The 15472-nt window shown below is 49.7% G+C and overlaps 1 protein-coding gene across 5 annotated transcripts in view; it reads right to left on the reverse strand.

Moving 5' to 3' along the window:
- The window catches only part of EXOC6B (exocyst complex component 6B), a 344538-nt gene that overhangs the window by 68601 nt on the left and 260465 nt on the right, over positions 1–15472 (reverse strand). For all 5 annotated transcript variants that reach the window (XM_032685217.1, XM_032685216.1, XM_032685215.1 and 2 more), the window contains one exon: positions 12218–12291. In XM_032685217.1, the coding sequence (XP_032541108.1) occupies positions 12218–12291 (74 nt within the window). The remainder of the gene's footprint in view (positions 1–12217; positions 12292–15472) is intronic.

Consider the following 15472-nt stretch of genomic DNA (forward strand, 5'->3'; position numbering starts at 1 on the left):
TAATTTAACTCCTCTCAGTGGAGAAAGGGTTGAGCTGTAAAATGAAGTCACTCAACTTCACCTCAGGAGTTACTGCAAACAACGTGGCATGGAATCATGGAATCATTTAGGTTGGAAAAGACCTTTAAGATCATCCAGTCCAACCACCCCCCAGCACTGCCAAGGCCACCACTGACCCATGTCCCCAAGAGCCACATCCACAGGGATTTTAAATCCCTCCAGGGATGGGGACTCCAACACTGCCCTGGGCAGCTGTGCCAGGGATGGACAACCCTTTCCAGGAGGAATTTTTCCCCAATATCCAACCTAAACTTCTCCTGCTGCAACTTGAGGCTGTTTCCTCTTGTCCTGCTGCTTGTTTTTTTGGGAAAAGAACCTGACCTCCCCCGGCTCCTCCCTCCTGTCAGGGACTCGCAGAGCCAGAAGGTCCCCCTTGAGCCTCCTTTTCTCCAGGCTGAGCCCCCCCAGCTCCCTCAGCTGCTTCTGCTGCTCCAGCCCCTTCCCAGCTCTGTTCCCTTCCCTGCACATGCTCCAGCCCCTCACCTTCATCCTGTGATGCCCCTGAGCTGTGTCAGAGCACAACCAACACACCCTCCAGCACAGCAGAAACTCCTCAGGGGTCCACTTCCATCTCCACACACACACAGAGGTCCTGATCCTCTCACACCCTGCATTCCTGACAGCCCTGGAAGTTCAGGAAGTCCTCCTGATCCAGAAGGAACCAGCCCTCACTCTGTCCAGTCTCCAAACCTGTTCAGAGGTCCTGGTGCAACATCTGGGTGTGTTTGACCGGCTCCACCTCCAGCCAGATCCTCCAAGAGGCCCCCCCAGCAGAGAACTGCTGCCCCTCCGTGCTGGTGGCCAGACCACCTCAACCTTCATCAATTAAAGGTTGGACTCGATGAGCTCAGAGGTCTTTTCCAGCATAAATGACTTTGTGATTCTCTAATTAAAGACCATCAGCCTAATTGCTCTCTTCCTCCCTATGGATACGGCACGTGGAGCCCTCCTGGCATTCCACTGAGCTCATGCACCACCTTGGAAGTCACACACTTGTTTAGGTCATGGATAAAAACAGGTGATAATGAGGGTATTGATGCCAATATTGAGTCAAAGTTGCACCTTGGATTTCTAATTCTTGTTGAATCTCTGATGCTTTGGTGAGGTTTGATATGTTTCCAGGGTTAAGCGTTGGTTTTACTGACGGGCAGGAACATGAAGACAAGCTGAAAGCTGGAAACAAAACTGAGGATATTCCCAGAATGTGCTCCAATTTCTGCCTCGTTCTTCATACTTCTGTCTTGTTTAACAATGGGCATGAAGGACCATAAAACATGGAATCATTTAGGTTAGAAAAGCCCTCTAAGATCCTCGACACCAGCACTGCCCAAGGCCACCACTAACCCATGTCCCCAAGTGCCACATCCACATGGATTTTAAATCCTTCCAGGAATGGGGGCTCCACCACTGCCCTGGGCAGCCTGTTCCAATTCTTGACCACTCTTTCAGTGAAGGAATTTTCCCAATATCCAACCTAAACCTCCCTGCTGCAACTTGAGGCCATTCCCTCTTGCCCTGTCCCTCATTCCCGGGGAGCAGAGCCCGACCCCCACCCTGCTGTTTCCTCTCCACCTCCAAAAGAATGGCCCTTTGGACACCACGTTCCCAACTCCTGACTCCCTGAAGCTTCAGCTTCCCTGAAACCTCATCTCCCGTTCCCTCCACTCGCAGCTGTGACCTCAAAGCCCCAGTTTGTGGTTCTGACAGATGCTGACACACATCTAATTAACCAACCATCAGTCACACGAAGCAGTTCAGGCCCTCAAGTGAAGGATCTGGTGCCATTTTAGGCACCTAAAAGCATCCGCCAGCTGCTGCTCCAGCAAGGCACAAATCCCTTGAAAGCCTGTGTCCTATCTTTTGTGGACACCTGGGACACCTCTGGGCTTCTGTCACAGCACCAGGCACCTACATTTACACACCTGAAGAACCACGGAACCATTTGGGTTGGAAAAATCCTCCAAGATTGAATCCAACTGCTCTTCCAGCACAGCCAATTCCACCACTGACCCCTGTCCCCAAGTGCCACATCCACGTGGCTTGGAAATCCCTCCAGGGATGGGGACTCCACCCCTGCCCTGGGCAGGACAATCCTTTCCATGAAGGAATTTTCCCTGATATCCAACCTAATTAAAACCTGTACCGCTCCTATTCTGGAGGAAAACAGCACTTAAACACTGATGCACCAATTTAGAGGCAGCACAAAACTTCCCACTGTCATCAGATCAACCTGTGGCCCCCTGGTAGATCCAGCCTAGAAGACAACCCATTTTTATATACATATATATATATATATAAAAAATACCCCAAACACAACAAAAACTGTGCTTAAAAACAAACCCACGTGCCCTGGGATCAGCAGAACCTACAGGAATACAAATTACCATTTTTATCATGGGATTTTGGGGGGGAGGCACACTAATTAACTGAAAAACCATTCTGTGACCCTGTAAATCTAATAAAAAAGCTGAAATAAATCACAGTGAATGTTTCTTTGCTTTACAGTGCCACCTTGCTGTCAACTCATCAATAAAAATGACAACTGTGAAGGACCAGGGCTTTCATGAGAGATGGGAAGAACATTGACCTCAAGTGACCCAGGAATCCTTGGCTGCAATAGAATATTAAACTCATCTTAATCTCAATTCTCAGCTTATTTGGAGCCATCTCCTCCCTGATGGATTCCTCCAAAGCTCCACCACCACTCCTGCAGCTTCTCTCCACGGCTCCACTTGAAGCACGAAGAGGTCGAGTTCCCTCTCCAGTGTCTCCTGTCTGACACATCAGGCACCTGCCTTTCCTCACAGAGCTCATCTCGTTGATTAACCTCTTAATCCACGTGTCCAGCTCCACATAAACCCCGCTCAGTGTTTCTATTCTTGAAATCAAACAGGGAAAAAAAAAAAAAATCAATGGGAGACTCCGACAACGAAGCGCTTCGGGACCGCGTGCCCGGGATGCAATTAACTGCTCATTCCTGAGGGAGCAGGGGCACCAAGGTCTTGCAATCAAAATCACCTTGATGGACAACAGCACCGGCGCTCCTGTCCTGTGGGATGCCCCCAGATGTCCATCACACCACTGGGGTTATCCCTGAAAGTCAACTGGCAAAATACCAGGACATAACGTTTCCTCGCCCTGAAATGCTCCGGCTGCACTCGAGAGATCCCAAGGAGAAGAATTACACGGATGAATCGGGATTCTGTTTCCCTGAGGCTTCAAAGACAAGGCTGCTCCACAAAGCTGCCTTTGCCACCCACCAAGATCCAGCTGGGGTGTCCCAGGGAGCCCCGGCAGCGGAGCCGGGAGATGCTTCCCTTTCACGGCAGCAACGGGAGCTCTCAAGGGGGGGAAAAACCCCACGGTGCACAGGGTGAAGGTTGGATGTCATGAAAGGCAGCTCCATGAAAGCTTTCTTTATGGAATGCTCTCCCTCCCCAGCTCAGGAGTGACAGCTCCCAGGCACGCACCGATCGCTGGGGGCGGGTTTGGTTTCACGGGGATGTTGAGGTGAAGGGCAACCACCTCTGGCCCTCTCCATTCCCCATCAGTCCTGCCTCAATCAGCAGGTTAAAGGTGCCAGTGGACCCTGTGACTCCAGTGGTGTCCGTTTTCCTGGTTGGATGAGTGGCACGGCGGGGAGGAGATCCCGCCTCCCACCCGCTCCGGAGGCTCATCCCTGAACCTGCTCCTGGGGGATGGACCACAGGCAGCCTGAGCTGAAGGTGCTCAGGAGGAGCCAAGGGGTCAAAGTCGGGTCTTAAAGGAATAAAATCCAACGGAATCATGTTCCTGTGCCAGCTCAAAGTCCCCTTTGGCTGAAGTTCTTCACGGGTCCCACCCGAGCGGCTGCACTGCTTGTTTCACCACAAAATTTGGGCAAACCGGTCTAGCAGAAGGTGGGTTGGAACAAGATGGTCTTTAAGGTCCCTTCCAACCCAAACCATTCCGTGAATCCATGATTATGGTGAGAAAAGCATCTCCCACCTCACCATCTCCCGCTCTCAACATCAATCCCCGCTCGGCGCCCTGTTGACGCGACATCTCAAAGAACTCAGCGCCCAACCAGGAGGCAGAAAACTCTATTTCTCCCTTTCCAATTCCTCCATTTCCGCCCTTTATTTCTTTTGTCTAGGCCAGAAAAAAACCTCCCAGTGAAAGAGGATTTGATTGTTTGTTTGCTTTCATTGTTCCAGCCCGTAAAGTGTCGACAGGCTCCACAATTTCCACGGCACGGAAACCCAGGCAGAGCAGAGAAGTGCTAACAGAATATGTTTGCACTCCTCATTTTTATTTTTTTTTTTGGTTTTGCTTGAAGGCTCTGGGGAGCATCCAGGCACTTTTAAATCCTCACCACACCAACACATCCTTCCTGGATGGAGAGTGATGGATTCTGAGGCTGAGTGGCTCAATGGACACAGGGTCACTGTGATTTTAATACAACTGAACTACAAAAGGCCGGGTTTAAAGGAATGTAAAGACTGGTTTAAACCCAACAAGGCAGGAAAATCAGAGTTAAGGCTCTAAATTTCCTCTCAGTTCACTTCTTGTTGTCCTTCCCTCTTCCTTTTCTGCAGAGCACAGCTTGGAATTCCAGCCCAAACTTTTAAGGATCTTTCCTTTGTGAGTCAGGCACTTAACACTGATTTAAAAATAAATAAACTAATTAATGTGCCTTTTCTCAATATTGTGGGGTTTGGGGTACTGAAAAAAAAAGGAACCCTAACAAGCAAGAAACACAGTGGTTTGGCCAAGCCCCTGGAATGTCCTTCCCGGTGTGCCGGGTCAGCTGCACCTGAGGGATTCCTGCAAGGCTCCCTGGGCAATGCCTGCCCACCAATCCATGTCTGAGCACATGGATCCACAGAAAGATGCCTTGGGGAGGAGAAAAAATGGCTTTATGTATCATCCATGATGAGTTCCCAACGTGGAACAACATTCCCAATGAGTATCCTGAGTAGAGTGAGCGGCTCCAGAGGTGTGAGATGCCTGGAAGAGCCTGGATATCAGTTGGAGTTCAGCCTGAACTGTAGGAGGTCCCAAGACAGCTTGCAAACCATCTCTTGCCACTTCTCAGATGTGTCACAAGTGCCCTGAGACAGCTTTTAATCGAGGTCCAAGTGGTTTTCCAGGGAAGAGGAAGCAGCTTGGTGTGATGTTACCAACAATGTTAAACCATCAAGGTGCCACCACCAAGGCAGAAGGATCAGGTGACATCAGGAGTGTGAAATCAGGCCAAAAAAAAGAACCCTCAATCAACATCTTTGGGGTTTTGTTTGTGAATTTTGCTTGTCTTGTTTCTGAAGTCATTCCTTTCCTCTTATCTTTCCATTTCTTCACCTCCTCCAAGTTTCCTAAGGAGCCATGAGGTGGGAGTGGGATGGATGGGGACACTTAAACACCTTGACTAAAGGGGTTGGTCTCTTCTCCCAGGGAACAAGGGACAGGACAAGAAGAAATGGTCTCACGTTGTGTCAGGGGAGGTTTAGGTTGGATATTGGGAATATTCCTTCACGGAAAGGGTTGTCCAGCCCTGGCCCAGCTGCCCAGGGCAGTGGTGGAGTCTTATTAAATATTATTAAATCTTATTAAATCTGTAACTTACTAAATCTGTAACTACACACATTTTCAAAGGTAATTTCATTTCAAATATAGACTTAGGAAAAAAAAAAAAACCAAGCATTTCTTTAGAGGGAAAACTAATATCCAAGTCTTTTTTTGTGGTGGTTTTTTTTTTGTCTTACAGGTAACCTTGGAGAGGAACCTCAGCACGATGTTGGGGCAGACCAGACACCCCTGAGCTCCCCCAGAAATGAATCCCAGGCTGCACCTTTGCTTTGGTCTCCCCAGGCAATCTGGCGCTTAGAAAAACCAGGATAATTGGAAGTCCAGAGGTGGGACAGAGGATGAAGGCGATAATGTTCATATTCTGGGATAATAATAATAATTTCTGGGAAGCTGCTGTGGTTACGGCCTCTGGATGGCCTAGGAAAGCCTCTGTCACACTCAGGGGGTGTCAGGAAACAAAATATCATTTAATTGGCAGTAATTAGTTCAGCTGGAAGTCAGACACCTGCCCTTTCTGGGCTCCATCATCTGCTCTGAGACTCTTCAGGTCTTCGTGTTTGCACAAGACCCAGCAAAAAATGGGATGGCCCCTGGGCACCACCTTAATGAACACGATGAGTAACACTGGATGCCTTATCCAGGAGATATCCATCAGTGGCAGGAGCTTGGAGAGGAGCCACAAAGGTAATGAACGGCCTGGAGATGAGATCTTAACAGCAAAGCCCTCTGTCTAAGGGCAGGGATCATACCAGCCCCAACCCAGCACTGCTGGGAAATCAGGAATTAGGGCTCACCTGCAGCATGTGTCTTCACACCTCTCAGTGCTCAAGGTTGAATGAAGGATTCACAGAATTCAATGTTTCACTGGACTATTGCAACCTACTTGGAAGGGGCCGTGCTTGAGAGCTGGCCCAGGGCTTTGGGTCGTGGGGCTGGAGAGGAGGATGTGGCAGAATGGTTAAATTAATTAAATTAAATGGTTACATGAATTAAGTAAATTAAGTGTCATTAAGGACACGGTAAACACAGGAGTGAAGGGATGCAGGTCAGAAGAGAGGAGAGAATGGAAGAGGCTCATGGCTGGACTTCATGATCTTGGAGGGCTTTGCCAACCTTAATGATTCTCTGATGATTAAGGGAGATGTGAAATGGAAATGTTGCCTTCCCATGGTAAAATTCCCCTGGCAAAGAGCATTAAACACACCAAAGATGTTGAAACTGGAATGACCAGAGACCCAAAAGTACTGGGGTGCTTCTCAAAATCATGGAATCACAGAATGCTCTGGGTTGGAAGGGACCTTAAAGCTCAGCTGTTCCAAGGGACACCTTCCACTAGCCCAGGGTGTTCAGAGCTCCCTCCAGCCTGGCCACAAACACTTCCAGGGATGGGGAAGCCACAGCTTCTCCAGGAAAACCTGGACAGTGCCATGGGAGAACCGGCCGAGCTCAGGTCGAAGACGGGCAAGTGGGGCAGGGGGATGAGAGCCCAGAGAACAATCTGGAGACGAGAAACAGCCACAGAAACGAGCTGAAAAAACCCATGAGTCACCTTTTCATCTCTGCCCCGCTGCATCCAGTGACTAACAAACCCGGCTCATCTGTCTGCAGCTCCTCCTCCAACAGAGCCCTTGGGAGACACAAGCAAGTACATGCGGAGAGGAGACACCTCGCCGGGACAGTTCATTTAATTGATCAGCCCTTTAATGTGATTTCCAGCTTCTGTTGCATCTACCAGCAAAACAAGTTGGGAAAAAAATCAGCCAAACCAGTTTCCCCAGCAGCAGAGTCGGGGCTGGCTCTGAGGCTCAGCCGGTGTCTTGTTTTCATGCTGCTCCTCGGATATCTCGTGTCTTTAAACCACATTTAACAGCAAAATACATAAAAACAGGTTAAAAAAAACCCAACCCAAAGCTTTCTGCCTGGTGGGAATGGTGGGAATGTTGTTCTGGATTGGTCCCTTGGAGCGCTTGGAGGGATCATCTCCACCTCCCCACCATCACAATGCCTCAGGTACCAGAGCACAGAGGTGGCCAGAGCCTTCAGTGTCGTGTCAAGGGGCCCAAATTTTTAGGGGCTTTCCCTTCACTATGCCCTGAGCTGGGTATGGAAGCCCTGGACCACATGGAAGCAGCAGGAGAAAGGGCTATACATCTCATAGAATCCTGGAATATCCTGAGTTGGAAGGGACCCACAAGGATCATCCATCCATCTCCTGGCCCTGCACAGACACCCCAACAATCTCACCCTGTCCCTGACAACATTGTCCAAACATTCCTTGAGCTCTGGAAGGTTTGGGGCCATGACCATTCCCTGGGAAACCAGTCTGGAATTCCAGGAAAGGGATAAATGGGAACTGTGTTCCTGAGGGGAGTAACCTTTTATTAAGCATCTCTATCAGAGGTAATAAGAGAAAAATTAACGCATCAGAGGGAGATCTTTCATTCCCCAGCTGGGCTGGGATCCAACAGGAACCCACAACAACCACAACTGGCTTTCCAACATGAGAAAACACACACAAAATATCTGTTATAGGACAAGCAGTAAACACAAAATCATGGGATGGTTTGGGTTGGAAGGGATCTTCAAGACCATCCAGTGCCACCCCCTGCCATGGGCAGGGACACCTTCCTCTAGACCAGCTTGCTCCAACCTGGCCTTGGACGCTTCCAGGGATCCAGGGGCAGCCACAGCTTCTCTGCCCAGCCTGAGTCAGGGCCTCCCCACCCTCCCAGCCAGGAATTCTTCCCAATATCCCATCTAACCCTGATCTTGTCTGTCTTGACCTCACTGCTGGGCTTTGAAGAGCTGATGCTAAAATTCAAACCCACCAAGTTATAGCTATAAAATAAACGAAGAAAATGATGGAGAGGAGTGGAATCTCCCTGTCCTCATCCCTTGCACAGCCGCGTCCCTCCAACCAGGTGGGTTCCCACCTGCCTTTCCCCTCGACGTCGAATTTTGCACTTGCAGAGGAAATTCAACACATGGGATTTATGATTCCCTGGACAGAGGGAGAGAGAGGCCTGGAGCAAGGAGATCTAATCCATCTCCTTACATTCCCTCACCGTAGCCCAGAGTAAAATTCTTGGAGTGCTGGACACAGATTCCCCTTGGAAGGCGGCCACGAGCGCCGATCTGGCTGTGAGGGGAGATCAGAGTGGTTCTGCATTGCAGCAGCTCCACAGACAAACATCAAACCTTCCTCTTCCACTCCCTTGCTCACAACAAACCCATGGAAATGCAGAGCTAAAGCATTCCCAGCTGGCCAGAAGCTGGGGAGAAAACCGGGAACTGATTCCAAGAGCAGGCCCTGGGCTGATCCCAAAGCTCCTGGAGATCCTCAGAGGGATTTGGACATCCAATGGTGGAAAGCAAGAGGCAGAAGACTCAGTTATTTCATATTTTAACAAGGTTGTTTGTGGGATTAGATTCAGTGCAGATTTCTAAAACACAGCACTGAGGGGGAAAGAGCAAAGTTAAACTCGAGGGGGAAAACCATTGTTTCCTTGTAAAACCTTAAATATTTGAGTCTCACTCCTACAGAAGGATTTGAGATGCAACTTGGTTTATTTTAGCACTTCATTAGAGGTACTTGTGGATTTAGAACTGTCCCAGGATGGGAAAAAAATCCCTTTTTAAATTACCGTCTGCTCGGAAGAGTGATTTTGATCATCTGGGCTTGACTCTTTTCCTCTTCACCACATGGTGATGGATTTGCTCCCAATTTCCTTGAGCATAAGAGGAAAATCAGGCCTGAAATGTACTCAAGGAGGAGCTCTGATGCCCCCAGACAGCACCTTTTCAGTGTTTATTTCTCACTACGGGATCTGTATACAAGACATAAACCGAGTCACCACATTTTCCTATCACTTCATATTTTACTGTACCAAGAATCAATTTTGGTCATTCCCCTAAACTTGATCATCCCACATTATTTTGAATTTTTTCTCTCATCTACAATTGCTCTGTGACAGCTACTACTGAACTATGTTGGGAAGGGAGGGGAAACCCCTTTAACCTCCCTATTTTGGTGTGCATTTTTGCCCAGTGAAAACAGCCAGAAGCACAAACAGTTCCAGGTGGTATCTTTTAAGTCAATATTTAAGTTAACATTTCCCAGAATCACAGAGTGGTTTGGGTTGGAAGAGACCTTGAAGATCATCCAGTTCCAAACTCCTGCCATGGGCAAGGACACCTTCCACTAGCCCAGCTTGCTCCAACCAGGCCTTGGACACTTCCAGGGATCCAGGGGCAGCCACAGTTTCTCTGGGCAACCTGTGCCAGGGTCTCACCACCCTCACATCTTCCCAAGATCTAATTTAAACCTGCCTTATTTCAGTTTAATTCGGTGGCTTAAAAGACAACACAATGTACAAACAGAACAAATTAAAACCAACTTGAAGAAGAAAACAAAGACCTCTCCTTGCTGTGCCTTTATTTATTCACCTTCCCAGCTGTGCCCTGCTCCCAGTTGGAACTGCAGTCCAGCAAGAAGCACCATGGTGGTGGGAGCACTGGAGCTCTGATGGCCACAAAGGAGCCAACAGAGCTTCACATGGATGGAGTTTGGTGACCCACAGGACACTGTCAGGACCAGGGGATCTTGGAACTATCTCACCTTTCCATGCTATTGCTAAACTTGATAAGGCAGTGATAGGTGGAATCTTCTCTGCTTGGAGCAGTGAGGTGTTGTCCATTATCTGTACAACACTGGGCATCAACAAGCATCCCTGTGATCCAGAAGACCCAGGACTGCCTGTCCTCACCTGACAGTCCACAGGCAAGAGCATCTTGCCTTTCTCCTCACAATACTCACAGAACCACAGAACGGTTTGGGTTGGAAGGGATTTTCAAGATCATCTGGTTCCAACCTCTTGCCATGGGCAGGGACACCCTCCACCAGACCAGGTTGCTCTGAGTGCATCAAACCTGGCCTTGAAATTCAGATATACTTCTAAATACAATATAAAAAGTTGGGATTCCCTTCCCAAACAAAGAAGGAAACCTCCATGTACAAAGAAGACCATCTGCCAGAGGAGCAGGTTCAGCCTTCTCCTCCCCCAAGGTGGATTCCCTTGGCTGAGCTCTGCACTTCTGAACCTCACACACATTTATTTCCCTGCCTCAGCACGGCTGAACCTCTCTGAGCACTTTGGAGGCCTTTCACCCTTCAAACAGCCACCGCTTTCCTCTTCAGAACCCCCGCATTCCCACCCTGGGGCTTGGAAGAGGCCCAAAGCCTCCACGTCTCCTCACACCCGGGAGGCCGCGGGCGCGTGGGGTTCCCCCCGGTCAACGAAGTGCCAAGAAGCTAATGAAGATAAAAGTGTCAAGGCAGGGCAGTGATAACACACACCTCTGCCACGGAGCTACTTTGACCGCTCTGCAAACAACTTTGGCAGCTCCTGGCAGGCCCGAGACCGAAAAGAGGCACCTCCACGTTATTAAAACGTCTCGCTGCTCTGCACAAGCGCCGCGGGATGACAAATTGCTGCCCGCGCATCAATTGGGTTTTCTGAGAAGTTCTCAAACCCTGACGGGTTAAAAAGCGGCTCCGAGCGTGAATCAGAGCCCCGGTGGTAGGAGATCATCGATACAAGGGATTATGCAGATTGAAGAAATACCCTCGGCACCCGAAAGTTTTCAGAATGCAAGCTACGTCAACCCTGAAAACAAGAGGCACTGCATCATGATGGCAGGAGGGACAAAGCCAGGGGGGTTTAACAGACAAAAAAAGATTGTTTTAATAGGAGAGAAGCATCAGTCATTGAGTCTTACTTCATTCAGACTTTCTATCCAACCCATCCATCTTCGGTGCCAAGAGATGACAGGACCACCTCACTTTTCCCCCCGGCCTAGTGTATCAATAATGCCCATTTCTACCCCAAACAAATGACTCCCCAGAACGGCCCTTTTCCTGAAACTGGCTTGCCAAGCCCCACAAGACGCCTCACTACCTGCTATGGTCAACTTGGCTCTAATGGGGCCCCCTCCAGAGGTGGCCACCAATGGGTGGAGCCTTCCCCAGTCACCTTCCCCAAGAGCCACTTTGTCATTCGTGGCTGGGGAAGAGGGGACCGGGGAGGTGGGGGGGTGGCCGAGCCAGAGAGGGCCACAACCCCCGAAGGGGCACGGACACAGGGGAATGCAAATCCCCCCTGCCCTCCCAAACGCCTCTGGGGGCATTATCTGGGAACAAAAGTCCCCGAGGTGGGTGGGCTCTGCATCACTGCTCTCTCTGTTCCACCACCTGCTCGGCGTCCGCCCGCGGAGCCGCCGCGTTCCCTCCGCGCCGCGGCCGCAGAAGCCAACGGGAGCACAATGGGCCCCACCGGCCCAGGGTCAGGCCTGGCTTTCTTCCTCACCCTCATCCCACCAGCCCTTTTCACCTCCACCACCTCCAGGAGCCCCGGAGCGCTCAATAAGGAGGTGGCTTCGAGAGAGGAGAGGAGGAGGAGGGGGGGGAAATATAGGTCTCTGGCGTAAATCACTGACGCCGTTTCCCCTCCTCTCCCCTTCCCTTAAGACCTGATGGTCTTCAGTCACACATCTTAAAAGAAAAACAAAAAACAAAAACACAAAGACTTACTTGTCTCAAGTCGATGAAGGCCAACTGCAGCGTGTCCCCTTGGAACCCAGGCACTGGGCCGGATCTGGCAAACTCTGTGGGAAAGAAAAGAGGATAAAAAGCGCCTTTAACTAACCATGGACAGGGAGATTGGCAGACGGATGACAGGGAAGACAAGAGAGGCTGGGGGAGAGGAGGACCGCGCTTCTAAGGAGTCATGTCTCCCTCCCTTCAGCGTCTTTGTTCGCCCTTCAAAATTCGTGTCATCAAAACACCATTAATTCCACCGTCCTGACAGCAAGGAAACTGTACTAATTCGACCTGAAATTTATTCCCATGAGCCGCACTGGGCTCCAGAGTATTTGTTTTGTGAACGGACAAACAACTCGCCCAGAAGAAAGAGGGGAGGACGGGGGGGGTGGAAAAAGTTTTTCCTCTCGACACAATAAAATCTTCAGCTGTGAAAACTCCTTTTCAGTTCCGAAAGCTATTTATATTTTAGGGCGCTGAAGGAATTTTCTAATTTCACGCCTGTCACCAGGCCCCACGAGCATTCATCAAAAAAATATGCCCGGCAGCACCATTAATTATTGGGCAGCGGATCATTTGCATGATCTGGTGGCGGCGCGCTCTCGGGAAGAACCGTTGGGTGGCACGTTGATTCCTGGTGGATGAAGACATCTGACAACACAATAACCTCGGCTTCCGAGGCGAAGAGAATATTCCTAAGGGCCACGTTTATCTCCCTCCCCAGTGTAACCTGGCCAAAATTTCATACTCTGGTCATTCATTTTTTCTTCTAATCCATCCTTTAAGCCAAACCTAAACCCACTTGAATGAAGCCGTGTCAGAGGACTTTAGTCCTTCCATGGATCTTAGCGGCTTTTGCTCGGCGGTGCCCGCGGAGCCAACGGCCACCGTAGCCGAGGGCGCCTTTTGACGAAGCGCCCGAGGTTGGTTTTGCCCGACTTCACTTTGTTTTCACCCTCTCTGGTTACAGCTTTATCTCCTCTCTCCTCCTTTCAGCACCCAGGGGGCCTTGTTTGTGAAGCCACAACTCGACGTCGCCAAAGACTCGAGAGGGAGCGTCTGCCCTTGGCCGTGGAGACGCTGCACATGGAATGAAACGTTTTCTCGGGATGAAACCGAGCGACAAGGAAGAAGGGAGAGGAAAATATACACCAGCACATAGATTTTACACTTATATGGCACATTATTGCCCAACTATCTTGTTTTTTACTTGACAGAGATCCTCAGAACAGCTCCTAAAGCTCCACAAATATGAGGGTTAAGGATGGCTTGACAACAAGGAAGGAGGATTTTGCCTTTTGTCTCCGTGGCTAATCAGAAGGACTAATGGACAAAGTCGCTTCGTGCCAGATGGTCTTCTCCTTGAACGCTTCTCCTTCCAAAACCCATCAAGCAAATGCCACAGAAGAAGGAAAATAAATCATCACGTTCCTATTTTGAAAGACTTCCTAGAGCAGCCCCATCCCAGGAGCAGCCTCATGGCTCTAACGAGAAGATTAATGAATTAGACACCAAGATTCAGCTCTGTTCCCGAACTGCCTTATTGCTGGGAAGCAAAGAAGGGTTATTTGTCAACTTTCTTGCTCCACCTTCCATTAAAACCTTGGGATGGAGAACATCCTTCAACACAGACACAGGTACCTCCAGGGGCACTGTGGCCACTTGTCAGACACCCACAGCTCTGCTTTTTAATAGTCTCAGATGCCAGAAGAGCTTTGAGATTGGAGCCATCGCTCATCTTCGCGGTGATCAGTCAAGTGAGAACTGCTGCAGGACAGCAGCAAACACGCCTGGAAAACCAGCACTTTTATCCCACCTTGCTACTCAAGAGGAATAATGAAAGAATACAAAGAGAAATTAGGGATGTGATCGCTCCCATCTAGGTTTTAGATAGGAAAAGCACAAGTCAGAGCCAGGAGGAACCATCCGTGGTTGTGCCTACAGAGTTTTGCACGGGATAGGACTGGACAGAGATTATTGGGAAGGAATTGTTGGCTGGAAGGGTGGGGAGGTCCTGGTCCAGGTTGCCCAGAGAAGCTGTGGCTGCCTCTGGATCCCTGGAAGTGTCCAAGGCCAAGCTGGATGGGGCTTGGAGCAATCTGGGATAATGGAAGGTGTCCCTGCCCATGGCAGGGGTTTGGAATGAGATGAGCTTTCAGGTCCCCTCCAACCCAACCCGTTCCATGATTCCATGAAATCAGAGCTGTTCACCTTCCAGCCAGTTTCACTGCCCAGTCCTGCAATATTCAGGACGCAGGGACTTTACATTTACCCCTCAGAAAACTGGTTTAATTAATTCTAACTGTAAAGGCATTTTAATGTATGTTGGCTGTAAAATTTGCCTGCAGCTTGCCCGAGCCAGCACACACACAAGGGAGGACTAACCCAAGCCTTCTGCCTCTGATCTGCAAGGGATAAATCATCCTCACACATTCTCTCTGCACCCCACTGTCTCATCTGGAAAAATTATCCCCAAAGCCACATCAATCCTAAACCAGCCCCACTTTGGAAAAGCACATACCTGAGAAGCTAAAAATATTTAGATGTGAGAAAGAGTGTTGGAGCACCTTCCCAAGGGATCAAACTCCCCTGGGTGGCTCAGACATCCCTGGGTTGAGGTATCCAGTCCCAGTGTCCCACCATCCAAGGACGGGGTCACATCATGTTCCTGATTACATCTGGAGGAACACTGGGAAGCAAACCCTGAAAGGGCCGCGATGAAAGCGGGTTTCTATTTTGGATGAAGGGTTTTGCAGCTGGTAGGAATCGAGCGAAGAGGCACACAGGGAGTTGTGAAATTTAAGATCCTCCCAAAAGCATGAACGTCAAACCCTCATGAGAAAGCGGTTGTGACTGGGGATGTTTTCACAACACCAGTGAATTTGTCACTGTTGTCATCTGCTCATGAGCAACCCAAGAGAGATTCCAGCCCAAGATGTGGTTGCTCATCAGCAGCTCACCTTTAGCTGTCTCTTCCCATCGCCTCTTCCCATTGTTCCCAGCTGTGGCTTCCCCATTCCTGGGGCAGGTTGGATGGGGATTGGAGCAACTTGGGCTACTGGAAGGTGTCCCTGCCCCTGGTAGGGGGTTGGAATCCTTAAGGTCCCTTCCAATCCAAACCATTTTGTGATTCCGTGATTCTTCAGGAGTCATATGGGAGGAAGGCTGGGAGAGCTGTGGAGTGACCACAGCACATCATGATGGTCCCACATGGAATCAACACTTGTTTGAAGAGCAATTCTCACT

Source organism: Chiroxiphia lanceolata, chromosome 4 (assembly GCF_009829145.1).
Source record: "Chiroxiphia lanceolata isolate bChiLan1 chromosome 4, bChiLan1.pri, whole genome shotgun sequence".
In the NCBI taxonomy this organism is placed as follows: domain Eukaryota; kingdom Metazoa; phylum Chordata; class Aves; order Passeriformes; family Pipridae; genus Chiroxiphia; species Chiroxiphia lanceolata.